Source organism: Gekko japonicus, unplaced genomic scaffold (genome assembly GCF_001447785.1).
Source record: "Gekko japonicus isolate JY-2015 unplaced genomic scaffold, Gekko_japonicus_V1.1 scaffold348, whole genome shotgun sequence".
NCBI lineage: Eukaryota > Metazoa > Chordata > Lepidosauria > Squamata > Gekkonidae > Gekko > Gekko japonicus.
Genome location: NW_015159720.1, coordinates 667,443 through 693,919, shown reverse-complemented (window position 1 = coordinate 693,919; position 26,477 = coordinate 667,443). Strand labels below are relative to the sequence as shown.

The 26,477-nt window shown below is 47.8% G+C and overlaps 1 protein-coding gene across 4 annotated transcripts in view; it reads left to right on the top strand.

The window, feature by feature from the left end:
- BCAS3 (breast carcinoma amplified sequence 3) overlaps window positions 1-26,477 on the top strand; it is an 812,136-nt gene that overhangs the window by 162,448 nt on the left and 623,211 nt on the right. For all 4 annotated transcript variants that reach the window (XM_015420601.1, XM_015420405.1, XM_015420473.1 and 1 more), the window contains exons 12-13: window positions 4,214-4,384; window positions 25,099-25,192. In XM_015420601.1, coding sequence (XP_015276087.1) covers window positions 4,214-4,384; window positions 25,099-25,192 — 265 coding nt within the window. The remainder of the gene's footprint in view (window positions 1-4,213; window positions 4,385-25,098; window positions 25,193-26,477) is intronic.

Genomic DNA, 26,477 nt, shown 5'->3' with positions numbered 1-26,477 from the left:
GGCCACCAGCCTCCAGGTGGTGCCTGGAGATCTCCTGCTGTTAACAGTTGATCTCCAGACAACCCAGATCAGTTCCTGTGGAGAAAATGGCTGCTTTTGGAGGGTGGACTCTATGGCCCCCCCCCCCTCTGGAAGCCTCCCCCTCCCCGGGCTCCACCCCCAAAATCTCCAGGCCTTTCCCAACCCGGAGCCGGCAACTCTGCTTCTTGGTCTAGATTTCGGTGCAGCTTCCTGCAGCCCAGCCTAGATCCGAACGTAAGCCACCTCGGGGCTGAAGAGCTTTCTGGGATTGTTACCCGTGGACAACCAATCAGATCAATAGGCCCGTGGAGGCTATGCATAAAACATCCCTCTTGCTTGCCCTGTGTCCCCCCCCCACCCCGCCAAGTTGTAAGCATGCCAGTTGTTTAAGGATTTTATTCCTTTCCATTTGTTGTGGGAATTTAAGAAGGACACAGGGTGTGTGTGAGAGGAGAGAATAAGACACAAATAACAGGATATGTCTATTGCTAAGAGACACTGTAACACAAAGAGGTTCCTTTGATAAAGGCTTGGCTCCGACTTTTCCCCTTCTTTCTTTCTTTCTTTCTTTCTTTCTTTCTTTCTTTCTTTCTTTCTTTCTTTCTTTCTTTCTTTCTTTCTTTCTTTCTTTCTTTCTTTCTGTCATTTTTTTTTAAGCGGTAGCATCTCCATTAGCATTAATGGGGTAAGTACAGCCACGGAGGCATCTCAGAGGTTAATTGGGCTTCCTGGCCGGATCGGCGCCGTCAATACACACTGGCGCCTGATTCTGTTGGCCCTTCAGAGGTTTTCCTGACAACACACTAACAGACTCTGGTGTGTAAGTCATTTCCCATGAATAATTCAAGCGAACCCTCGGCTGCTAATTGATGAACACTAATGTGTTTTCTAATCACTGCAGTTTGAGTTTTTAGCACTAAACAAAGCAGTTGCCATTGATCTGTGGCTTCTGCTCCAGTCCGTGATCTGATCTGGCCTGATCCTCTCCTTTTCCCCAGCCCTCTCCTTTTCAGAATTTGAACAGGGAGCTTCACGCATCGATTCCTGGACCAGCCCCCCCCCCCCTTTCCTCTGGCCTTCCTTATGCCACACCTAGAGGAGATCCTTCAGTGTGTCCTTGGAAGCGCTGGTGCTGGAAGCTGTTGGGTGGTGTGGGCTCTCTGGTTGTCAGTGTGTGTGTGTGTGTGTGAGGTTAAAACACCTTTGGAGCAAGCCCAGCCCAGTGCCCCCTGCGGCCTGGGCAGGGTCCTTTGGCCGAGACCCCAGGTGTGACAGTGGGGGTGGGCTTGCCCCCTGGGCAGAGCTCAGGGGGGAAGGGAATTTAGCCAAGTGTGTTTGCAGCTTTTCTCAGGCAGTGAAAAGAAGTGGAGTGCGCAGCATCAGGCCCTCTGACTGGACGCAATGTTGAAGCCTTCGGATTGGCTGGGCTTGATAGAAATGCCAGCAGCCTAGATCCCCCCCCTCCCCCCGCTTGTTCTGCCAAAGAGTATGGTCTACCTGATGCACTTTGCTTTAGCACAGCTCCCCAGCTCTAGTTCCAGCAACTGACTTGAGTAACTTTGGTCTGGAGAACACCAACCCCCCCCCCCACCACACACACACGTGTAGCTCTTGTACCCGGCCTGTGGCCACAGACTGCCCTCCCCTGGCAGCCTCCTTTTCTTGGGAGAATTTCCAAAGCACTTGGTGACCTCCGAAGTGAAACTGTAATCTCTTTGTGCACATGGGACAAGACACAGTGCCTTCCACTCCTCCGTGAAGCTCACTGGATGATCTTCTGATAAGTCTCTTAACTCTCAGCCTAACCTGCCTCACAGGGTTGTTGTGAGAATAAACTGAGGGAGGGGGAAACACTTGCACCACTCTGAACTCCTTGGGAAAGGGGTAGGATGAAAGTGTAATCTATAGGAAGAGGTGTTTCACCAACACTTTTGCAAACTGACCATGGTCTAATTCCTTATTCACGTATACCAGAGTTGCTAGTCCACACCCTTTCCCAGTAGCGACGTATGCTTACATTAGTCGTTTGTAACTAGACCAAATCAATGTAATATTGGTGGTCTGAAAGATTTTTTTTTTTGGAAGAAAAAGAAAAAAACCCCACTCTTTTCATTCACTTAAGACTTCCCTACCTGGTTACCTATTAGCAGGGGTCATTTCCTGCGGGAGCGCATAGGAGTGGAACTCTGGCAGTAAGGAGGCCAGAGGGCGGGCACATGCAACAAGCCCCACCCCCTACTCCCAGCAGCCCTCAGTCGGGCCACGAGGAGCAAGATGCAGCCAGGTAAGTTGCAGAGCCCCTCCCCGGCCCTCCTTCAGGTGCAAGCTCTCCCTCTGTGAGGGCAGATCTGCGCGTTCCCCTCCCCCCCATAGCTAGCAATCCAAAACAGTCCAGTGGCACCTTTAAGACCAAGTCTTATTCAGGTACAAGCTCTCCCTCCTCTGCGAGGACAGATCTGCACGTTCCCCCCCTTCCCCCAATAGCTAGCAATCCAGAACAGTCCAGTGGAGCCTGAGCGGTGGGAGCCTTCTGACACACTTCCAGTGATGTCAGGGTGTGTGGCATATGCAAATATGCCAATGAGTTATGCTAATGAGCTCCTGCACCTCTTTGTCTACGAAATGACCCCTGCCTATTAGCAATTTTTACTCACCGCAGATAACCAATAAGCAACTATTTACCAAGCCCGGCTTCAAAGCTGACTTCATTGGCCTCACTTTTGTCCAGTATGTTTTTATCCCTCACTTCCCCCAAGGAGCTTAGGGCACTGTACACAATTCTCCCCTTTTATTCCCACAACAGTCCTGTGGGGTAGGTTAGGCTGAGCGAGCGTGACTGAAAGCCAGTAGTTTTCACGGCAGAGTGGAGATCTGGACCCGGGATTCCCAGATCCTGGCCTGACACTAATCAGCACACCATGCTGGGGCTGCCCTGGCATGAACACTCCCACTGCCATCGGAGGCATCAGCTGCGGCAATTAAGTAGGTAAGGTAAAGGTAAAGGTTCCCTTGCTCGAAAGCCAGTCGAATCCAACTCTAGGGTTGCGGTGTTCATCTCCGTTTCAAAGCCGAAGAGCCAGCGCTGTCCGAAGACATTTCCGTGGTCATGTGGCTGGCATGACTAAACACCAAGGCGCACGGAACGCTGTTACCTTCCCACTGAAGTGGTACCTATTTATCTACTTGCAATTTCTTGCTTTCGAACTGCTAGGTTGGCAGGAGAATTAAGTCGGTAGGGCAACAGAAAACTTTTTGCTGCATTGTGCCCCCCCCCCCCCCCCCAAGAAATTGGGATGTGTAGTTCCTTAGGAAAAGGTGCTCATCTCCATGCCTGTTGACTTGGCCGCCACTAAACTGGCTTCGAAGTTCATGCGCAGAGTGTGGGAGTGAGCACAAAGTTAGAAATACAAGGGTAATATGTGCCTCCTGGTTTCCAATTTGATTTGGGAAGTCTGACCTCCACTGGTGCCGTTCCCAGTATGGACCCCCTCCAATATGGTACACTTTGGTGGGCAGGGTCACTGTCTGTTTTCCTGCCCTCTCTGTCTCTCCGCAGCATCCTTCCAAAGCTGCCCCCACCCGCCCCAAATGTCCTAGTCTGGCTCAATTCCAGTTAAGAGAATTATGTACCTGCAATGCTTTACTGTCTACTTGCCTCTGCAAAATATGGGAGGGTGTTATGGTGAGGGGAAATGGTTTAAAATCTGGTTTTGCATCCGGGATGGCTCTGAGATGTTTGAGGTTATGACTACAGGAGACACAGACTTCTGTCCTCCTTTTGACTGTAAAAGCATAGCTCTCTGCTACACTTTATGCTGTAAATGTGATCCGGCATGGCAAAAGGGGTGGTCACTGGTGGAATTATTCTGCAAATGAAGAAGAGGAAGAAGAAGAAGAGGAGGAGGAGATTGGATTTACACCCCACCCTTCACTCAGAGTGGCTTACAAACTCCTTTACCCTTTCCCTCCCCACAACAGACATTACCATTTGGTTTTTACTGTTGTATTTTCATATTTATAGCTTCATACTTCTCCTTTTGGTTTGGGGCAGCTCTTCAACAGAAACAGTTTGCCGCTGTCAAGTGTTTCACCTTCTGGAAGCGGGCTTTACGTTATCAGCTTTAAGGATGTCAAGGGGCCAAACCCAAAGAATGAGTTTTCAGTTGATTGTCCTTTCCCCCCCTTTCCCTAGACAATAAAAACTGGACTTACCATGGTTGGGAAAGTTGTGACCCAGCTGACGGGGACTCTTCCATCCGGAGCAACAGAAGAAGAGATCTTGGCTCATAGCAATACTCGCCGCAGCCCCTTGGTGCCTGGGATTGTCACCGTCATCGATACAGAGACGGTTGGAGAGGGACAGGTAAGACACATTTTTCGGAGGAATGAAAAACCATGCGCTAAACCTAGGGGTACTGAAACTCTTTTTGCTTAGGCAACTTTTCCTTCACTGATTTGTCTGCCCAGGAACACTCCCCCCCCATGCCCCCCCAGGCCATGAAACCCCTGGGGATTTGGAGAGGGTCAGGGGTGCATTGCAGGTCACCAACTTAATGAAGGCAGCAGGCCTTTTGTGAGCATTTTTTGAGACTCACTAGAGGAGAAGGTTCCTGGTGACAGAAAGGCGGGCTTTCTGAGAAGCTGGCCCTTCATTCCTGATCCCATCAGGGAAGCCTTCTGAGGAGCTTCTGAAGAACTTCAGGGTTCTCTGGCACACAGTTTGGAAACCCCTGTGCTCAGGGGTCATTTCGTAGAAAAAGAGGTGCAGGAGCTCATTAGCATAACTTATTTGCATATGCCACACCCCCTGGCATCACTGGAAGTGTGTCAGAAGGCAACACCCACTGCTCAGGCTCCACTGGACTGTTTTGGACTGCTAGCTATTGGGGGGGGGACATGCAGATCTGCCCTCACAGAGGAGGGAGAGCTTGTACCTGAATAAACCTTGGCCTTAAAGGTGCCACTGGACTGTTGTGGATTGCTATGGGGGTGGGCTCTGCAACTTACCTGGCTGCTTCTTGCTCCTTGTGGCCAGAGGCTGCTGGGAGCAGGGGGTGGGGCTTGTTGCATGTGCCCGCCCCCTGGGCTCCTTACTGCCGGAGCTCCATTCCTGTGCGCTCCTGCAGGAAATGACCCCTGCCTGTGCTAAGGGCACGAGCAGGCAAGAACCTCAGCCTGGGATGCTGCTGAAAACAGCAGTCCCACGTTGAGTTCTCCTCTCCCTCCCCATCGTACTTAGGCAGACTTATCCATGTTGTGACATCCAGTGGGACTACTTCACATTCTCTTTTCTCATCACTGGCTGCTGCTGGCAGGAATGGACCGAACTATGACTCTGGTACAAACAGTTGAACATTAATGGGGATGGGTGAGAAATCTGACACAGGGTTGCCATTTTGGGGCGGCAGACCTGTATCAAGCATCGTGTCCCAGGCAAAAGCGGAGGCGCGAATAAATACTTTTGCACTGGTTGCAGAATTACAGCCCTTGACTGAGTTTGGGGAAGGGGGAAGGGAGGCTAAGATTCTTTGTGGGTGGCGTGGACTTCTCCTAGCAGGAAGGACTAATTGGGAATGAACGAGAGCCAGCTTGTGTGCAGTGGGAGAGCCTTCGTGAAAGTGACGTTTGTGACAATGCCAAGTGCAAAGTGTCACTCTGCGTCATCTTTGGGATGGCTTGACATTGATGTTGATTTGTGGTGACCACTCGTAGTGCGGGGGCAGCTTGATGGTGGTGATGACTCTGTAACGGAGCGGGACCCGAGGGCTCGGAGCAACTGCTGGGAAGACTTGCTGGCTCCTAGGAGACCTCATCGCTAGACTTGGCTAGCCCGTTAGTGAGCCGGGGAGTGCGTGGAGGAGTGAACCGGTCGGGGGCCTTCAGCAAGCGTGAGCCCTCCAACAGTTCACAGATGAAACTTGTTTTGCTCTGGTGTGCTTGGCACACTTCTGTCTTCACACCAAAGATCGAATATCTTGCCTCTCTCCACATGTCCCACTTGTAAATCTCGCTAGCTGTGTACAGCATTCCGTTGCTGCCTAATAGCAAGGTGGGGCTTTTGCTGTGTTGGGCTGAAGATATACCACAGTACATTGCTCTGACCTGGATGGCCAAGGCTAGCCCGAACTCGTCAGCTCTCAGAAGCTAAGTGGGGTCGGCCCTGGTTAGTACTTGGATGGGAGACCACCGAGGAAGCCCAGGGTGGCTACACAGAGGCCAGGCAATGGCAAACCACCTCTGAACGTCTCTTGCCTTGGAAACCCCAAAGGGTCACCCTATGTTGGCTGTGGCGTGACAGCACTTTCCCTCCATATTAAGAGATTATTAAGGACGTAAGAACATCAGAAGAGCCCTGCCAGATCAGACCAGTGGTCCACCTTGTCCAACATTCTGTCTCACACAGGGGCCAACCAGTTCCAGAGTATCTTAGCCTAGTTCGTGTTTCATAAAGACCCTCATCCGGCCACAGCCTCTGAAGCAGCGGTAAATTAGCTGTTTGCCATGAAAAACCCTGGTGGGCTGCCGTCCTGAGAGGCCACCTGTCCCAGAGCTCACATACCTGCCCCCATGGTGGGGCCAGCTTGGAGGAACGTGGCAGTGCCCGGCTCGGCTGTGTCTGCCCAGGGGCGGTGCTGGTGGTGAGAAGGAGCACTGTGGCACCCCCTTTCCTCCTGGTCCTCTTCGCCTTTCCATCAAGCAGGAGGGGGTGGAGGGGCAGGAGGCGGTGGGGCCCTTTCCCGGGGTCGTACGGCCCCCTCCCAGTCCACCCCAGCCCTGACCTGGACGGCCCAGGCAGGCCCCCTCTCATCATATCTGGGAAGCTAAGCAGGGTCAGCCCTGACGTCAGGACGTCTCTCGCCTTGAAAGCCCTAGGCATTCGCCATTCGTTGGCCGAGATTTAATGGCACTGTCCACCGCCAGTCCGCCCCTGCTCTGAAATGACAAGCCGTGAGTCGTGCTTTAGTGTCCACGTGCCTGCATTTAAGTGCACGTTGGCAAGGATTGAGATGCATCTGCCTGCCCCCCCTCCCCGGATTTAATTTCTAGTTTGCAGAAACCGGTAGTGGGTGTAATGGATGGAGAGCTGGTGCCCTATACTGGAGTGTTAGATTAGGGCCCGGGGGACGCCGCTTCGGATTGCCACTCTGCCCTGGAAGCCTGCTGGGCCAGTCGGACACTCTCTCAGCCTAACTCACGTCACAGTTGGGCCCTGGAGATCTCCTGGAATTATAACTGGTGGGCTCTGGAGATCTCCTGGAATTATAACTGAGCTACAGACTACAGAGATCAGTTCCCGTGGAGGAAATGGCTCCTTTGGAGCCCTCCCCCCCTCTCCAAAATGCCAAACCCTCCCCTCCACAGGATCCACACTCGCATCTCTAGGAATTTTTCAGTCCAGAGGATAAAATGGAGGGGGCAAGTGAATGTCCTACCCCTCCCCGAGCATGTCAGAGGAAGGGCATGTTAAGCATAAGGTAATCCTTGCTTGCCATAGACAACCAGGCATGTGGCTACGTAAACTTGAGAGCCAGCGTTTCCATAACAGCTTTGCTCGGTTACAGTTTGGACTGTATAAAATTGATTTTGCTGGTAATTTGAAGAAGAAGAGCCCTGCTGGATCAGACCCAAGGCCCATCTAGTCCAGCCTTTTAATCACACAGTGGCCGACCAAAAGCAGGCCAGCGACTTGTACAAAGAGGCATAGTGTCCCCAGTTGACGGAGGGAGTAGATAACCACCATGGCTAGTAGCCGTTGATAGCCCTCCCTCCCCCCATTGAATTTGTCCCCTCCCCTTTTAAAGGCTTCTGAGTTGGGAGCTGTGACGAAATGGCTGCCAGGCCTTAAAATGGCTGCCAGCCTGGTAGTTCCTTACGGGTGTGTGTGGGGGGTACTCCATAGGGAACAATGGAGCTGCCATACCTCCCTGCCTACACTTCCCAGAATCCCTGAGGGGAAAGAGCGGGAAAAGAGGGACAGAGCCAAGGGGTGGGGCTAGGGAGAGAGGGGCTTTTTGGCTCCTGAGGAAAAAAGTCAGTCTCAGCTCGGTCTTCAGCGTGGACGGCAGGCTCAAGAAAGAGCGCAGGTGGGACTCCTGTCACCAGAGACTCCGTGGGCAATCCAGGCCACTATAGACCGTGGTGGAGAGCCAGGAGGGTGGCAGTGCTGGTGGCCAGTCCTGTGGAGAAGGGCTGGAGTTTCTCTCCACAACTGAAGAGGGAAACGCAAATCCTGGCCTGAGGCCGCAATCCACTACCGAAGTAGAGAGGGTGTGTGGTAGGGACAGAAGACTTGCGTTTCGATCCTGTTTGTTTTGTGTGCCCAGGTTATGTGGAAGTGCCTGAGTTTATTTTCTATGCCCAAAATGTATATAGTTCAATAAATCTTCCTCTGTTGAGTTTAAAAAGCCTGGTGTGCCTTAACCACCTAGACTTCCCCGCTCCAGGGGCAAAGGGAGGCCAGGGGACTCAAACGGGCCTAAAACTGGTGGGTTGCCAACTCTCCAGGGGGCGCCCAAAGATTGACATAACCACTTCCTGAGGTGGGAAATTTAGCCAGAGGGGTCTCACTGTCCCTCAAGGAAGGCGGTGACTTAATTCAGTGAGTGGTGGCAGCCGGAACGAAGATAAATAGTCCCACCAGGCAGGGTGGGAAGGACAAAACGGGCTTGCAAGCCACAGGACGGCACCTTGGTCTCCCAGGGCTGAGGGTGGGTCCCCGTTTCGCCACAGGAGCCATGACCATGTTTTGTTGCAGCGAGTTCCACAGATCAATTATGTCCTGTGTGAAGAAATGCTTCCTGTTGTCTGTCCTGAATCTCCTGCTGTTCAGCTCTGGGGGAAGCTTCTCCCTGTCCACTCTCGCCACCCAATCCATAATTTTGTAAAACTCCATCCTGTCTTCCCCTTACTTGCCCTTTGTTGTAACCTCCCCACGAACACACATTTTGCACAAATAACAACTGACACTTGAGCTTTGAATAATTTTTTTAGATTATTTTTCATGAACCAGTTCAAAGGAATACCTTTGCATAAGGGTATGAATAAGGGCAGTTGTTCATGTGGCCTCCAAGGCCATGCTGAGTTAAACACAAAATAACAGAGAAAGAAGGGAGAAAATTATCAAATATTTCACTTAAGTTTTTACAAGGTTCAGTTCTCTTAGAATAAGGTAGTTAGTCCATTTGGGGTTTATTATTCTTTTCCTGGAAAATATTCCCTTGGCTTTTCGTGTAATGCCAGAAAAAGAGAGAGAGAGAAATTCTAGTTCATAAATGTCTCATGAAGCCCTTTTTTTACAAAAACACAGTCATTATTTCTGACGCTCAGTGTCTGCTCCCAGACTCCTCTTGCAATAGCTTTAGCAATAAAATGATTTATCTTAGGTTTTCAAGTTGCCTTATATATGATTTAGAGGATTTTTGTCTTTAATGAACTTGGCCTCTGATCTTTGCAGTAATCGTGAGTTAGACTACTTAATGGAGACTATGAAAAACTTGGCTTTCTTTTGTGTTTTTTCTTTTACCTTTTTTTTCTGCAAAAAGAAAGGATGGCGCTGGAGTTATTCAAGTCCATGCTGAAATATAAATAAGATGTTATTGCTAAGCTGAGGGTTCGCTTTCTGTCTGAAGCCCCCAAAATAACACAGAGTAACCATAGACAGAGGTACAGACTCTGTTCTCGGATCCTCTCCAGCCAGAAATAACTCCGCGGTGCTTGTATGGCTGCATCTCGGGATTTAGAAACACCGCTGGAATTAACGATTTAATACTTTGGCGGTACCGAGGGTGGGCCTCCAGATTTTGCAGTGTACTTCTCATAAAAGGAAACGGTACTGCTGCTGTAGCCCTGCCTTCGTGACTCCTGCAGGTTGCTGTCTCCTTCGCGTCGCTCTGCTGGCGCAGCTTCGTGGTCACAACAAGTACACGCTGTATATTTATTTATATTTATTTATTTATTACATTTATACCCTGCCCTCCCAGGTGTGGCCGGCTCAGGGCGGCTTACAACAGCATAAAAGCAACAATAAATAGTATAATAATCCTAAAACCATGTAATGTTACCATATGGACTGGATGTCCCCATGTCCCATGGGATAGCTTTAGGTAAGATTCATCTCTCATCCCCCCTGTTCCAGCAGTACAGCGACCATGATATTGACTTACCTAGTAGGAGAACGAAGTTTGAGTCCAGTGGCACTGTTTAGATCAACGAAGTTTTATCCCGGCACCGTTTAGATCAACAAAGTTTTATCCCCAGAACTATCTGAAGAAGTGTGCATACACACGAAAGCCTGTACCCAGAATAAAACTTGGTGGGTCTCAAAGGTGCCACTGGACTCAAACTTTGTTCTGCTGCTTCAGACTAACACAGCGACCCCACCTGAATCTCCTAGTAGGCTGTCAGGATTGTTGAGATAATGCGCACAAAGGGCTTCCAGCATGCATGAAAAGCTCAATTATTTATTTTTTTATTCATTCATTCAATTTATACCTCGCCCTCCCCACGAACGGGCTCAGGGCGGCTTACAACAGTGGCCCAATTGTCAATAAAACCAATAAAACAATATACATTATTTCACTATAAGTTAAAGCATAAAATCATAAGGTGCTACTCAGTTCTACAACTCGTTGCTTGCGATGGCGTATTAAGATGTCCCCAACAACTAGATTCCAGCTCAGTGTTGTTCTGAGTTGCTCGGCGTAGTGGGCCAGATGTTAAAACTGAGGGCTGGGCTCATTGACGGTGATGGTGGGGGCGGCTCCTAATTGAAAGCCTGGTGGAAGGCCCCATGGAACTGTAAGAGATCCCACAGGGCCCTGATCTCCTCTGATCTCCTCAATGTATAATTTCTGGCTCTTTCTCAGTAGCTCTGACAGCTGCCCTGCTTATTTACTTCTTTATACCCCACTTTCCTCTCAAAGGGACCCAAACTGGCTTAAAATTGGGGGGGGGGGATCTATATAAAAAGAAAGCTGTCCAGAGCAAGCAAGCAGAACCAAACTAACAAGTGCCTCTCAGGCCAGTCCTGGACTCCTTGGCTGGCTCCTTCAATGACACAGGCTGCAGACCGTGGCCCACATTCCACGCCCGAAGGCTTGTGCCTGAGATCACACCCGTATTTTATGAGATACCTAGAACTGGAAGAGCAAAGACGTTACACGGCTGGGAAAGATGTGTCTCTTCTTACTCCGTCTTTCCATGGAAACTCATATCACACAAGAGAGAGGAAGGGCAGTCGATAGTTCTGTGCCAATATTTGATGAACTTCTGAGAGACAAGTCTCACCTATATTTTGAGTTAAAACCAAAGGCCTACTTCGCTGTTTTGCCCGGAAAAGGTTTACTTTGAGGAGGAGTCACCATGGGCTCCAGAGGCACAGTCAATGGCGTTGCATCTCTGCATTGGGGCCTGCTCCATCCAGTGAAGAGACATGGAAGAATTGCCTGCACCCATTTGGGGCCAGTTAGGAGGAGGCTTCTGCAGAGATCACAGCGGGCAACCTTTTCTGCTTCCTATTACTTAGTTCTCTTACTAATGAAGTTATTGCCTTTGTCACAGGCCATTCTCTTGTGGCATGCTCCTACCCTGTTTCCCCGAAAATAAGACCTACCCAAAAAATAAGCCCTAGCAGGATTTCTATGCATTTGTGGTATAAGCCCTAGTGTGTCTTCTTGAGAAAAAATAAATATAAGACAGGGTCTTATTTTCGGGGAAACACGGTAGTTCACAGTTTGTGACTGATTGCTGTACATCCAGTACACCCTGGCCAGACAGGGGGACGCAACTGGATTTCTCCTCCCATTGTCTGCACTGGTGGCATATAGAGGCAAGAACTTTGAGACCCGTGACTGGCTAGTGGAATGAATGAATGAATAGACATAAAACACAAAAAGAATGGGAGCCTGTCAAAGCTTGACATTTTTATTTTTGAACAACAAATGGGACAGAGGGTATATGAACGGATCTCTACATGAGACTGCTAAGACCACAAAAGAGCTTCGTTTTATAGGAAGTTGATTTTAATACATGCACAGGGTCATTCCTTGCATTGTTTAAATAGGTAAAGGTAAAGGTATCCCTTGCTTGAGAACCAGTCGAATCTGACTCTAGAGGGCAGTGCTCATCTCCGTTTCCAAGCCGAAGAGCCAGCACTGTCCAAAGATGTTTCTGTGGTCATGTGGCCGGCATGACTAAACGCTAAGGCGCACGGAACACTGTTACCTTCCCACCGAAGCGGTGCTCACTCCGTCATGCGACCCTCGGGGCTCGAACTGCTGAACTACCGACCTTCCAGTCTGCAGCTTAGCGTCTTAACCTCTGAGCCATCGCAGCCCTTATTGTTTAAATTGGGTAGTCTAAAATATTGGTTTTGTCTTCTCTGTGGAAACAACAAGGCAATCCGGGGATGGAGCTTAAAGGGGAAGGGTGTTTGCTTGGCTTGTGGAAGGTCCCATCTTCAGTCCTTGGCATCCCAGCTTTCAAGGATCTCAGATTACAGGTGCTTGGAAAGATCTTTCTCTGCCTTAGATCCATACGCAAGAGCTTGTTTATTTGTTTACAAAATTTAGACCCCACATTTTTGCCCTCATCAAGGCTACCAGGGCAGCTAACAGTAAAAACATACATGATAAAAACACATTTTAAAAACCACTAATCAAAACAAAAACACATCATTAAAACAACTAAAACCAAAAGTTAAAATCCACATGCAAAAACATAACAGCAGCAATTAAGACACAGGGTATTAAGGAGGGAGTACTGAGTGAAACAAAGTACCAGGTGAAACAAAGAAGACTTCACCCACTGGCAGAAGATAGTGACACTGGTGAGTTTCTCTGGGGAGAGCATTTTAGAGTTCTGGTGCCATGACGGAGAAGGCCACACACCTAATTTCAGAAGGGAGACACCTAAAGAAAGCCCTCAGAAGATGGCTCTAGTGGCTGGGTAGGTTTGCAAGAGAGTAAGCAAATCCTTCAAGTCATACAGGGCTTTAAATGTCAACAGCAGCACCTTGAATTGTGCCTGGGGCCAAACTGGGAACCAATGTCAATGGAACAAGACTGGCGTGATACAGTCCCTGCAACCCACTCCAGTTAATGTTCTGGCTGCAGCATTCTGCACAGATTGAAGCTTCCAGACACTTCTCAAGGATAGCCCCACATTCATATGTACTCATGTTCTCCTGGAGAGGTCCCTGTTCAACCCTTGACAGTTCCCATTTAAAGGATTTCAGGTGCAGGGAAGGCTTTGATCTGACCGGGGCAGTGGAGGGTGGCTTTGTATGACTGGCACAGGCATTCGTCATATTTCTCCCTCTCCCACCCTTCCGCCGGCAGTGGGTTTCAAACTGTGCTCTGAGATGCATTTCAAGCTTTATTGCTACAGGGCAAGTTTCCTTCAACCACTTGCCTGTCAGTACTGACCTTCCCTTGCAGTGGGCAGTCACAGGAGAGTGCCAGGTGAATCTAGGGGTGGACGCTCCGTTCATGTGAAGCCTGACGACTGGAGGAAAGCAAGAAATAAGCAGCTAACAGAAACAGTACATGGGTGCTTGACGCTGGTGGAGGTTCATAAAATTAGTCCCTGTGAGGAGAAAGAAGATAATCTTTTTCCCATAATGTTAGAACCATGTTTTTGCGCGTTGAACCTGCAGACAGACAAAAGGACTCTGTTGGGATTCTTAATTCAAGGTTGATGGTTGTATTGCAAACACAGAACCACAATTAGTAAAAGAAAAATATCTTTACTATAAAAACAAAATAAAGCATGAGTATGGTACTTTGGATAAAAGAAATAAAATAAAAGGTTACATACTTATAGTTACTCTCAGTAATAAATGCTAACAGCTACATCTTTCTATCTCTCTTGGCTTCTAGAAGAGAACTACCTCTTTGGTTCACACAAAGGGCCATAAACTTGTGAATACATTTATGCTTAGATCAAAGCATTTCTACAAACAAGATGTTAGTTGACCAGTACAAAGGTTACAGGTCACTTCATCATTAGGATAATCAACTCCCACAAACTTTTCCTGCGTTGAATACATTATGTAACATAACATCCTGTTTGCTAACAAACAACATTTAACTCTGTAATGGCTGAAGTGTAAGTAACTTGCAATTCCAACAGACCCCTCCCCTTTTAATTCGGAAAAAGGAGGAGACAACACAAAATTAACTTCACAGCAATAGGATGTAGCTAATGGCCACCGGTTTAGATGGCTTAAATGAGGATTAGATAGATTGATTGAGGAGAAATCCATCACTGATAGCCATGGTAACTAAATGGAATCTCCATGATCATGGGCAGTGTACCTCTGAATAACAGTTGCTGGTGACTTGCATATATGAACTGTTCATTGCCTTTATTAATTTATTTAAAGATTTTGTGAGCGACTTTTTTTATTGATGACAGTGGACTTTGTAACTTGCTTATGCTTCTGTGCCGGGACATAGAATCATAGAGTTGGAAAGGACCTCCAGGGTCATCTAGTCCAACCCCCTGCACAATGCAGGAAATTCAAATACCTCCCCCCCCCCACACACACACACCGAGTGACCGCTGTTCCATGCCCAGAAGATGACAAAAAACCCTCCAGGATTGCTTCCTGATCCCAAAGTGGCAATCAGCATTTCCCCGGGCATGTCAAAAAGGGCCACAAGAACTAAGCACTGAGGCAACCCTTCCTGCCCTCCCTCTCATGAACTGCCTAAGTTCACAGAATCAGCATTGCTGCCAGTTGCCATCTAGCCTCTGTTTGAAAACCTCCCAAGAAGGAGAGGCCACCACCTCCCGAGGAAGCCTGTTCCACTGAGGAACTGCTCTAACTGTCAAGAAGTTCTTCCTAATGTTTAACCGAAAACTCTTCTGATTTCAGTTTCTGGCTGGGCACAACAGGAAGGCAGCCGCTGGCCAAGATGGACCCTTGGTCTTGACCCAGCAAGGTTCCTCTAATGCTCTGCCGCACCAGCTCTGAAATCTGATTTGCAGGAAAAATATTTTAGTGAGCCTTATTGACACAGACCTTTTTGAGAAATTTCACGTACAGCAGCTGTTTATAGAGTAGTTTTACATTAAAAAAAAAAATCCCCTCGCCCCCAGAAAAAGCAGTGCTACTTTTTGAAATAGGACTGTAGTGTCGTTTTCAAAAAGTGTAGAAATGTTATTATTGGGCTTGGCTGTTGTGTTTATATTTGAACACAGAATAAAAATAATTACCAAGAAGCCCAAACAACCTTGTGGTCAACCAGAGTGCATTAACAAGGTTTGCGAGCTTGTTTAAGCTTTCTTTTAATGAAGTGTTAGCAAACTTTTCAGTTAGATGTAATGGCTATTTCTTTGGAGCCATTAATTAGTCGAAATGAGCAGAAATAAAGAAATACAGATTTCCTCTTTTTCTCTCCCCCCCCCCCAATTGAAATTAAACACGTAAACTTTTAGTGGCTGGAGGTTTTTTGTTTTTTAAAGTTTTATTTTGACCTTTGATTTTGGGCTTAATTAATTCATTGGGTGGGACCACCCAGGGCGAGCCTGAAATAACAATCTTTCTTAAATGTCTGCAGTGTTGGACTTTGAGTATGAACCTGTTAAACATCCTATATAGCTGATGAAGAATACAAGTTAACTTTAAAAAAGAGGGAGAGAAATGTTAACATTTTCATTAGAATAATGAGACTGGATGGCAGCGGCGGGCAGTCCTGCAGAAATTCCAGCTCATGTTTATTACAGATCTGTCCAATCCAAAGTCTTTATAGTGCCTGCCAATTTCAGGAACTGATGTTGAATCCCCCATTTTCTTTTTGTGCCTGAAGGGGGATCGAAAATCTACAATACACACTCTCCAAAGCCAGGTTACTGAACAGTAGTCCCGGTTTTAGGCCTTGGAATTCCTTGTCTGAGCCCTCGAGTTCCTGAGACATATTTAGCCATGTGGGTTGCTATACCAGATAGAATCTGTGTAAGATGCAAAATTTATATGGGATCAAAACTTTCCACCCTGCACACGCCATGATCTTTGCTAGATTCCATCTCTGTGAGTGTCTTTGGACCATTGGCACCGAATCCCACACAAAACAGTGTGCACCAAAAACTGCTTGGTCTGAATGTGGTTCTATAAAAATGCAGTTTGTTCAGCCTTTTCAGACCTGTGACCCCCTGTTTGACTGCTGGCAGCAGTGCCATAGGTGTGTGTGTAAGCTTTCCAGGTTTAAAAAAGCAGCTTGGGACTCAGCACATGAGATGCGCTGTATAGAAAGCTGTCTCGTGCATGTGCATGGAAGAGGCTTCTAGGAAGGAGCCTTGTTCCATCATGCTTTTCTCTGTGACATTCTCCCCTCTGTTCTTTATTAACATTTTGCTACAGTGAAGACAGTTTAGCGAGGAGAAGAGAATGGCAAATCGCCGCAAGGTCCAAAGTTAATTTACATTTAGTTTAGGATTGATTAAAAACCGAGGGCAATGAAAGATGTTATCGAATATCAAGAATCTATGAGAAAAGCCAACCCGTAGGCCATAGGCCAAACACTTAACAAATGAATGACCTCCCGACAATAAAACTTGAACCGACCACATTGGCTGTTGTCGCCAGTGTTTATTTCCAGCAAAATGCTATTTTCACAGATGATAATACCGTCTGAGTACCCTTGGCGTTGACTTCCTCCCCCCTTCTCTGTCTTTGTTTTTTATCTGTGCTTATTACGGAAGAATTCTCTTTATATAAAAAGCAACAGGATTCCCTCTGAGCTTAATACTGTCTGCCTTAAGTTTTATTAAAGGGGTTCTGCTTTTTGTCAAGAAGACATTTTTGTCACAGATTAATGGCTCGAACCCAGCTAAAGGCTGCTCCAAGTAGAGGCAGGATTCTCTTAAAAGGCCTGCGGTAGTTAATGCCCTTGCAGGTTTATCACCTCCCTCCTCCCCGTTGATGTTTGACCTCCCTTACAGTGCTTCAAGGGGCAGCTTGGGTTTTTTCGTTCTCTTTTGGGGCCCTTTGGTTTTTCTTTGCACAACTTAAAAAATCAGGAGGCAGTGGTTTCGATCTTGTGGGGCCCACCCTGCTAGTGGAGTTGCTTTCCTCAGAAGGAAGGAGCCCTTCCCCTGATGCTGGCAGAATGGTGTTTCAGAATCAGGCCCAGTCTTGCTTTAGCTCCATTAGACTGGATGGAGACTGTGCAGGGATCCCACCCACATTGGGTGGGGCACAGGGTACTCTTGTTTGCTCCTGTGATTGCGCAGTGCATCCAAGGTAGCTGGGCATCGTGAGAGCTGTGGTTTCTCTTACATGTATTTTCAGGAGCACCTAAGCCCTCCTGTTGCCCTGGTCCCGTGGCTGTGGCTCAGTGGTAGAGTTTCTGCCTGGCATGCAGAAGGTTCCTTGTTCAATCCCTGGCATCTCCAGTTAAAGGAGCAGATGATGTGAAAGGCCCCTGCCTGAAATCCTGGAAAGCTGCTGCTGGTCTTGAGTAGACAACACTGTGATAGACCAAGGGTCTGATTCAGCATAAGGCGATGTCACATTTTCACCCTGTTCTCTTCCCAATGTGGAGAGGCCTTTCTCTGCTCCTTCTGCTGTCCAAGAATGTGGTGGTGGGAAATTCCAGCCATGTCAGGGAGGATGCTGAGTGTGTGGAGGCGTCTTACTCCATCATTTAGCTCATGATGGAGTGCAGAGGGCCACACCGAACCTGAATTATAATCCAGAAGGTCTAGCCGACCTGGTCTTAACCTGTCCTGTGTAGTGTCTTCCCATCAATTACCCGTGGGATTAGTTTCGATTCCCAGCTTTGGCTTTAAGGGCCTGGGGCCCCATTCTCCCACACGTGGGAGTCAGGCCGATTGGCCTAGGGGTTGGGTGGGTGTGCATACGAATACCCTATATCCCATTATGCTTGCAGGAATGTAGCCATTCCTAACAGTGACGATGTTACTGCCTCTATAGCTCTTACAATAAAGTATAACCTTATGATAAGCATGTACTCCTTTGTTTGGCTGTGGAACCTGACACTCCCCCCCAAAAAAAATTAATTTAAGATTGGATGTTGGGTAATGGGAGTATGCATGAGTAACCCCAAGATGTGTTAGCCACGTTGCCTTTTCAGGACAGCCTGGGGAAATCACTTAGGCTGAGAGCGTGAGTGACCTGCCTGAAAACTGATGCCTGAACAAGTATTTGAACCTGAGTTTCTCTTGCATCTACGAGGGTTGCCAGCCTCCCGGTGGGGCCTGGAGATCTCCTGGAATTACAATGGATCTGCAGACTATAGAGATCAGTTCCCCTGGAGAAAATGGCTCTTTTGGAGGGAGGACGCTGTGGAAATATACCCTGCCCTCTCAGGCTCCACCCCAAAAAATCCCCAGGAATTTCTGAGCTTGGATTTGGCAACCTAAAAACTCAGTGCTTTATCTAGACTACTATAGATGTGTGTGGCACTTTCCTTAAAGATTGCTAAGAACCAGCTGGGTCACACTGGGGCTGTGCCCTCTTAGTAATGAACTCCACATGTTCTGAATTGTGAGCATCTTTCACAGTGGAGTGAATTCTACACGTCATTAGTTGTATTCAGGTTATCTATTGGCTTGGATGCATAACTGAGCATCCATACATTGGTTTGCAGACTGCTGGGGGTGGGCATGTCCTTTCCCATTTACTGGCTAAATATGGCTGATATCACCCTGCCAACAAAAGTCCATATGGTCAAAGCAATTCCCAGTAGTAAAAGCATTCCCAGTAGTAATGTGCGGCTGTGAGAGTTGGACCATAAGGAAGGTCAAGCGCCAGAGAATAGATGCGTTTGAATTATGGTGCTGGAGAAGACTCTTGAGAATCACCTGGACTGCAAGGAGATCAAATCAGTCAATCCTAAAAGAAATCAACCCTGACTGTTCCCTGGAAGGCCAGATACTGAAGCTGAAGCTCAAAGACTTTGGCCACCAAGTGAGAAGGGAGCACTTCCTGGAGAAGGCCCTGATGCTGGGAAGGTAACAGAAGAAGGGGACAGCAAAGGACGAGAGGGTTAGACAGTGTTGTCCAACATGAAGTTGGGCAAACTTCAGAAGAAGACAGAAGGGCCTGGTGTGTTGTGGTCCATGCAGTCATGAAGAGTCGGACTCGACTATGTGACTGGAGAACAACAACAGAATTAGCCAACCAGCACTCCAGTGGCCCTTCAAGTCTCCTAGAGTGTGCTGTGGTATTAGAAGCATACATGAGATAGGGGATAGATTCAGGTGAGTAGCTGAATTGGTCTGAAGCAACAGAACAAAATTTGAGTCCAGTGGGGCACCTTTAAGACCAACACGAAAGCATATACCCAAAATTAAACTAGTTGGTCTTAAAGGTGCCACTGGACTCAGACTTTGTTCTACGAGATAGGGGAGCTTGACCATCCACTTCCTCTTGGAAGGTGACGATACACAGAGCAGAGAGCCAACCATGTGGCGTTTACAGTGGCAGAGATCCAGACAAAAGTTTTACCCATGACGTTTATTAGGTGGCCTTGGGCGAATCACTCTAGCTTTCCCTTACAGGGTTGGCGTGAAGGTAAGACGAAGCAGAGCACCACGCATGGCATTCTGAGGAAGGGCGGGTATAAAAATGTGATGTCCCCTGTGGAAGATTGTTTCAGCTGCTGCTCAAAGGAAACATCTGAGGACTTTCCAAAAATTAAAAACTGCAGCCACAAAGAACAGCACAGCTGCTGCTTTCTGGTCTGTCTCTCTGCCTTTTACCTGTCCATCCATGCATTTAGGAGGCTATGAGAGGGACAGTCCTCCAGTCACAGCAGCTGCGCAGCCTTACTGTAAGATCCAAGTTGGCATTCTCCTGGGCAGATGTGAGGCCACATCCTTGTGTTCATGGCGTGTAGTTTAGCTCTTTGCTTTGCTTTCAGTGACCCCGCTTTAACGGTCTCTCTCATTTTTCCTTCCTGAGGAGGTCTTTGACTGACAGTTACGGACAATTGCAAAAAGCTGTTGAGAAGCCAGGGAGACCAGATCGTCTGGACTTCAAAGTTAAGGCAGCCCGTATTTCCACTCTTAAAAAAGATGGGAGAGAGAAAAACCCATCTGATATGCTCATTAATTACACGCCGCTAAATTCTTCCCTGCATGTTTGTGCTGCTGATGACAGAATGTGTATTTTTTTTAAAAAAAAATGCTGCTATATATTAAATAGATGAATTCCTTCCTCTAATGTAATCCAGATTCCGAATATTGTGCTCTCTGTTAATGTCAGAATCAAAGTAAGGTATTTATGGTTCTGTCCACAGTTCATGGAAGCTCAACGATGTCTGGGCGTGTTCTTCTTTTCCATGGTCTTGCAGAGGTTTTACTCATTTTCCTAGCGCATGCAGGGATGTGCTAATAAATCACATTGGTCACCATGAACTTTAATTTTATTTGTTCTTGGGGGTGGTGGTGGTAGGGTTGGTATGTAGACAGTATAGTTACAAAGCTAGCACAATCTCTGGCCCCCCAAGGGGAAAGCTAGTGAAAGGGTGGTGGTTGAAGTGAGAATAGTCTACTCTCCTAATGAGTATTATGGGAAAGAAAGTAAGACTTATGGGAAGTGGCTGTTCCAGAAAACAGCTATGTATTTGTTTGTTTGTTTATTTAATTCATTTATACCCCACCTTTCTCCTCAACAAGGACTCAAAGCAGCTTACATCATTCTCCTCCATTTTTATCCGCACAACCCTGTGAGGTAGCTTAGGCTGAGGATGTGTGAATAGCCCAAGGTCACCCAGCAAGCTTCCGTGGGAAGAGTGGGGATTCGAACCTGGGTCTCCCATATCCTAGTCTGATACTTTTTAACCGAGTGACCCCACACTGGCTTTGCAGGGGAATGGGTTGGGAGAAATCACAGCTTCTCTAGGAATAATGGGGGTGGGGTTTTCCCTCAGCCATTAGAGACAGGGCCTCTTCTGCAGTGGCACTCCACCTGTGGAACACCCTCACCTCACCAGTTTGCCTGGTACTTCCTCTCCTCTTTGTTTTCCGAGGCAGCATGCTGAAAAGGGATTTTTCAAAGCGGTCACTTCATTCGTCGTGCCTGGAGGAGTTTTTATTTAGCTACGTGGGCCAATCCCCATTGATAAATCCTTCCTCCAAGAAGTTCTTTAACTCTCTCTCGGGCCCTCTTGGCCAGGCCCCATGACTGCCTCTTGTGACAGTGAATCCTGTACATGAATTGTTTTACTTGCTTCGTTAGTACCGTGGCTTTCTCCTCAGTGGGGGCCCAGATCAAGTTATGTCCTTCTCCTCTCCTCCATCTTATCATCACAGCAACCCTCTGAAGTCGGTTAGGCTGAGAGTGTGTGACGGTCACCCTGTGAGCTTCTATGGCTGACGAGGGATTTGAATGTGGGTCTCCCGTATCCTAGTCTAGCACCCTAACTACCGCACCACACCGGCTTATATTGTCTTGTCTTGTCTTAAAATGCCTTCTGTGAAGAGGCACTTTCTTTTGCCTGTTCTGATTCTCATGCTGATCTTGATCGAATGGCTCCTGACTTCTAGGATTATTAAAAGAGGACAGCAGAATTCTCCCCTCCGCTCTCTGGTCTCACTTCAACTCAGGTAGAATTTTGTAAATCTTTTGTCATGTCCCCCGCACCATATGCCTTCTCTCCGATCTAAAAATCCATAGACACTTTAAGGTTCCTTTATTAGGAGAAAGCGCCAAGCCCTTTTTTATTTTTGTTGTTCCGTCCTGCAGCTTTCCCCATCTATTTTTCCCAGTTTCTTTTTGAGATGAAGCAACTGCGTGGAAATTTCCCCTGCCTCTGCACAGTAGATTACTCCAAGTGTTCTGTAGCTCTGTTCTTGAGCAGAGAGGCCAATTAGAGGCTGCATCCGAAAACACTCAGCATCTCAACAGCGCTGAAATCAGGGTGTACCGTGAGGTCACAGGCTGCCTCCTACCAATGGATAAACACCTCCTTGCCTTGTTGAACTAGGGTGAAGGGCATAGAATGAACTGTAATGGCTGGACTGTAAAAGCCGTGCTCTGGCGTTTAAAGGCATTGTAACGCAGCTGCCATTGTCCCATCAAACCCATTATCTTCCTGCCTCACTCATGCAGCAGGTGTCCTCAATCCTGCAAAGCCTGTGGGTGCTTTTTATAGTTGGAGAACAGGCAGTGGGCACCATAACAAAATGATTGCTGGGGGGAGGGGCGTTATCTGGGTCCAATCACACAGTGCCAGGAGGCTCCACAGGATGCTAGGGGATTTCATGATGGAAGCATCCATTTCCAAATGCGTGCTCCCTGCAGACTTAAAGGTGATATCTCTTGGGCTCATCAGAAGCAGCTCATACTTCTTGGAGAACAAGTGGGTGGGTGGCACATTGAGGGTGTGTGTAAAGTGCCGTCAAGCCGCAGCCCACTTACTGAGACCCCTCAAGGGGTTTTCAAGGCAAGAGATGTTCAGAGGTAGTTCACCATTGCCTGCCTCTGCATCGGGACCCTGGGCTCCCTTGGTGGTCTTCCATCCAAGTACTAGCCAGGGCCAACCTTGCTCAGCTTCCAAGATTTGACCATTATTTATTGTATTAATGAAATATTGTTTTTATTGCACTGATGAGATGTTGTTTCCCTCCCTGAGCCTGCTTGTGGGAAGGTCGGGCTATAAATATGAAGAAATAAAATAAAATAAATTGTCTGGGCTATCCAGGTAGGGTCAGGACGTTGAGGGTAGGGATAGGCATGTCTGGTTCCACCTCTGTTGGAGGTCCGTTCATTCATTCATTCATTCATTCATTCATTCATTCATTCATTAGTTAAGACTTTTAAACCACCCTCCCCTGTATACACAAGACTCAGGGCGGTGAACAACAATAAACCACATTAATAAGTTAATACAATTTAAAACAATGATATAATAAACAATTAGAACGTCCAGATGGTGCTAAAACTTCAGATTATGCCACTGCCTTGCAGCGGGATGCAGGGAAACGGAGAAAGGGGGTGCCAGAAGAGATGGAACCCGTCACTGTCCTCAATCATAGGCCTGACAGAACATCAGTTTGGTGTAGTGGTTAAGTGTGCGGACTCTAATCTGGGAGAACCGGGTTTGATTCCCCACTCCTCCACTTGCACCTGCTGATGTGACCTTGGGTCAGTCACAAGCTCTGGCACAGCTGTCCTTGAAAAAGAGCAGTTTGTGTCAGAGCTCTCTCAGCCCCACCCACCTCACAGGGTGTCTGTTGTGGGGAGGGGAAGGGAAAGGAGTTTGTAAGCCTCTCTGAGACACCTTTGGGTAGTGAAGGGCGGGGTATAAATCCAATCTCATCATCATCTCATCATCACTCTCCCTGCGTAACTGCATTAGGTCCCACAGGGCATGGATGTCATTCGGCAGAGAGTTCCGCCAGGTTGAAGCCAGGGCCAAAAAGGCTCTGGCTCTGGTTGAGGACAGCCATACATCTCTCAGGCTGGGGATCACCAGTAAATTCTTCTCTGTAGAGCATGATGCGCTTTGGGGGGTATACCAGGAGAGGCGGTCCCGAAGATATGTGGATTGCAAACCATTTAGGGCTTTAAAGGTTAATATCAAAACTTTGAACCTGATCCGGTACTCCGCCTGGAGCCAGTGCAGCTTGCGCAGCATTGGTTGAATATGTGCTGTCCATGGTGTTACAGTAAGGACCTGCGGCGCTGCATTCTGGACCAGCTGCAGTTTCTGGGTCAGTCTCAAGGGTAGCCCTGTGTAGAGCAAGTTACAGTAGTCCAGTCTGGAGGTGACCATTGTGTGGATTACTGTGGCTAGGTCAGGGCAAGACAGAAAGGGGGCCAGTTGTCTGACCTGGCATAGCTGGAAAAACACCAGTCTGGCAACAATTGTGATTTGGGCCTCCACTGATAAGGAGGCATCCCGAACCACACCCGAACTATTGACAGTAGGTGCCAGTGTTAGGGGCACACTGTCTAGAGTAGGGAGTTGGTATCCCAGTCTTGATTCCCAGCCAGCCAGCCAGCCAGCTCCATTTCAGCCATCCCAACATGGCCTTCAACCAACTGTGAAGAGAGAGAATTGAGTAACAACAACCGCTGTGAAATCACTGACTTTAGCATTTTATTATGCCTTATGGTCTAAATGGTTTTAGAATTGTCTAATTAGCTGCTGTAGATTTTCCTGGAAAATCTACAGCAACCAATGAACTCCGGCCATGAAAGCCTTTGACAACAAATTGTCTAATTGTTTAACTGTTGCTGTCTAATCTATTTTATGTGTATTGTAAATTTTATGCTATTTTATGTAAACCGCCCTGAGCTGGCCTTGGCCAGGAGGGAGGGGTAGAAATGCAATAAATCAACCCCCTCAGCCAAGTTTAGTGAGGCAGTGTCTGGTTAGCCATCCATCAACAGATAAAGGTGGGTGTCATCAGCGTACTGGTAACATCCCAGCCTGAAACTCTGCACCAGTTGGGCGAGGGGACACCTGTAGATGTTAAACAACACCGGAGAGAGGATTGCCCCCTGAGGGACCCCACACACTAAGGGGTACCTAGTTGACACCCTTTCTCCTAGCACTACCCTCTGTCCCCAACCTTGGAGAAATGAGGTAAGCCACTTCAAGACTACCCCACAAACTCCTGTGTCGGTGAGGTTGTTTAGCATGGTGGGAAAGAGCACCTTTGTTAGAAACGTGAAATTTGGTGTGGAACAGTGTTCCCTCTAAGCTGAGTTAGTGTGAGCCAGCTCACAGTTTTTTAGCCTCCAGCTCACACATTTTTGTCTTAGCTCAGGAAGGACGGCTCCAGAGCAAACTAATTTCTGCAGTAGCCAAATCGTTTGCTCACAACTTCAATACCAGCAGCTCACAAAGCAGAATTTTTGCTCACAAGACTCCACAGCTTAGAGGGAACATTGGTGTGGAAGATGGTGACTTTCCTGTAAGCCTTTTTTTCTTTCCACGTAGGTTTTTATTTCAGTTTGTCATTGAACATTCTTTTTTTGCGTAGCGCTAGAAAACCAGGCAGTTCCTCCCCCCTGATACTTGGGCTGTGAATGCTGAAAAAAGCGGAACCCAAAACAAGGTCTGTAACTCACCTCCGGCTGTGTCTCATTTTACCCAGGTGCTTGTGAGTGAGGACTCAGATAGTGATGGAATCGTGGCGCACTTCCCTGCACATGAGAAGCCCATCTGCTGTATGTCTTTCAACCCCAGTGGTAAGAACCTTCGTTGTTTGGGCATTGCGTAGCAAGCAGAATGCTATAATGTGGAGCTGGCTCAGATTAGTCAACTCCTTGAAACCTTCTTGGTGGTGCTCCAGAATTGCCGTTCAAAAACAATTAAGCTAACTTAATTATGGTTAAGTTACAATGTGCATGAACCCTACTGAGAAACTTATTCAGGCTACCGGTATCATTTGAATGCAGGCATGCATGCTGACCAGGTTTCCCCCCTGTCTTTTACTAACCGGGATTGTAAACCAGACCTTAACCCAGCCTTAGAATTCTAGTTTGGGGGGAGGGGGGCATTATTTTCTAAACAGGATTCTCCACTTGAGACAAGGAGAGAGTGAAGTGAGCTTGGCCAACAACCTAGATTTGTGTACATTTTAAGTTAACCATGGTTAAGTTTACTATGTGAATGAATAATTCAATAGTTTATTACGATCCAAGATCAGAAGTCAAGATCATCAACAAAACATTTAAACGTTAGTTGCATATCATAGAGAAAAACACTAACTTCAGTTAGAGGATGCGCCGGCTGTTGTCCCACATGGGTAACCAGAGGTAGTCTCTGAAAAGGATTTATCCCATGCACCCTGCGCAAGATGGGAGGGGGAGGAGCCAGACCCAGGCCTGGCCATGAGAATGGGTTTGTACACAAGCAGGCTTGATGTGACTACAAGGTATAGATAGGAACTTTCAGGCTGGGGCAAGGGATGCTCTGTATTCTTGGTGCTGGGGGGGGGCAACAGTGGGAGGGCTTCCAGTGTCACTGCCCCACTGGTGGACCTCCTGATGGCACCTGGTATTTTTGACCACTGTGTGCCACAGAGTGTTGGACTGGATGGGCCATCGGCCTGATCCAGCATTGGCTTCTCTTACGTTCTTATCATGGATGTTACCATATGAATTAAGCCTGAGGTTGCATGGCTGTTTCTTTATGCTGGGTGTAAAAGCCACAGATGGGGTTCTGATCAGACAGGGACCCTGGAGATCTGAGTTCAAGTCCTTCATGAAGGTGGTGGGTGGCTTCTAGGTCCACCTTCAGCCCCATGTACGTAAGTACGGATGTTACTCTTAAACTCGGTCAGGGCCATCGGGGGAAAGGAGGGTGGAATCTGTTGCAAAAAAGGAGGGACTGTGTGGTCTCAGGCTCTGAACCGTGTTGTGGTTGGTTAGAGTGCTGCACTTGGACCAAGGAGATCTACATTCAAATCCCCACTCTGCCAGGAAGTTCATTGGGTGACCTTAGGTCAGTTGTGCATCCCCAGCACTGACC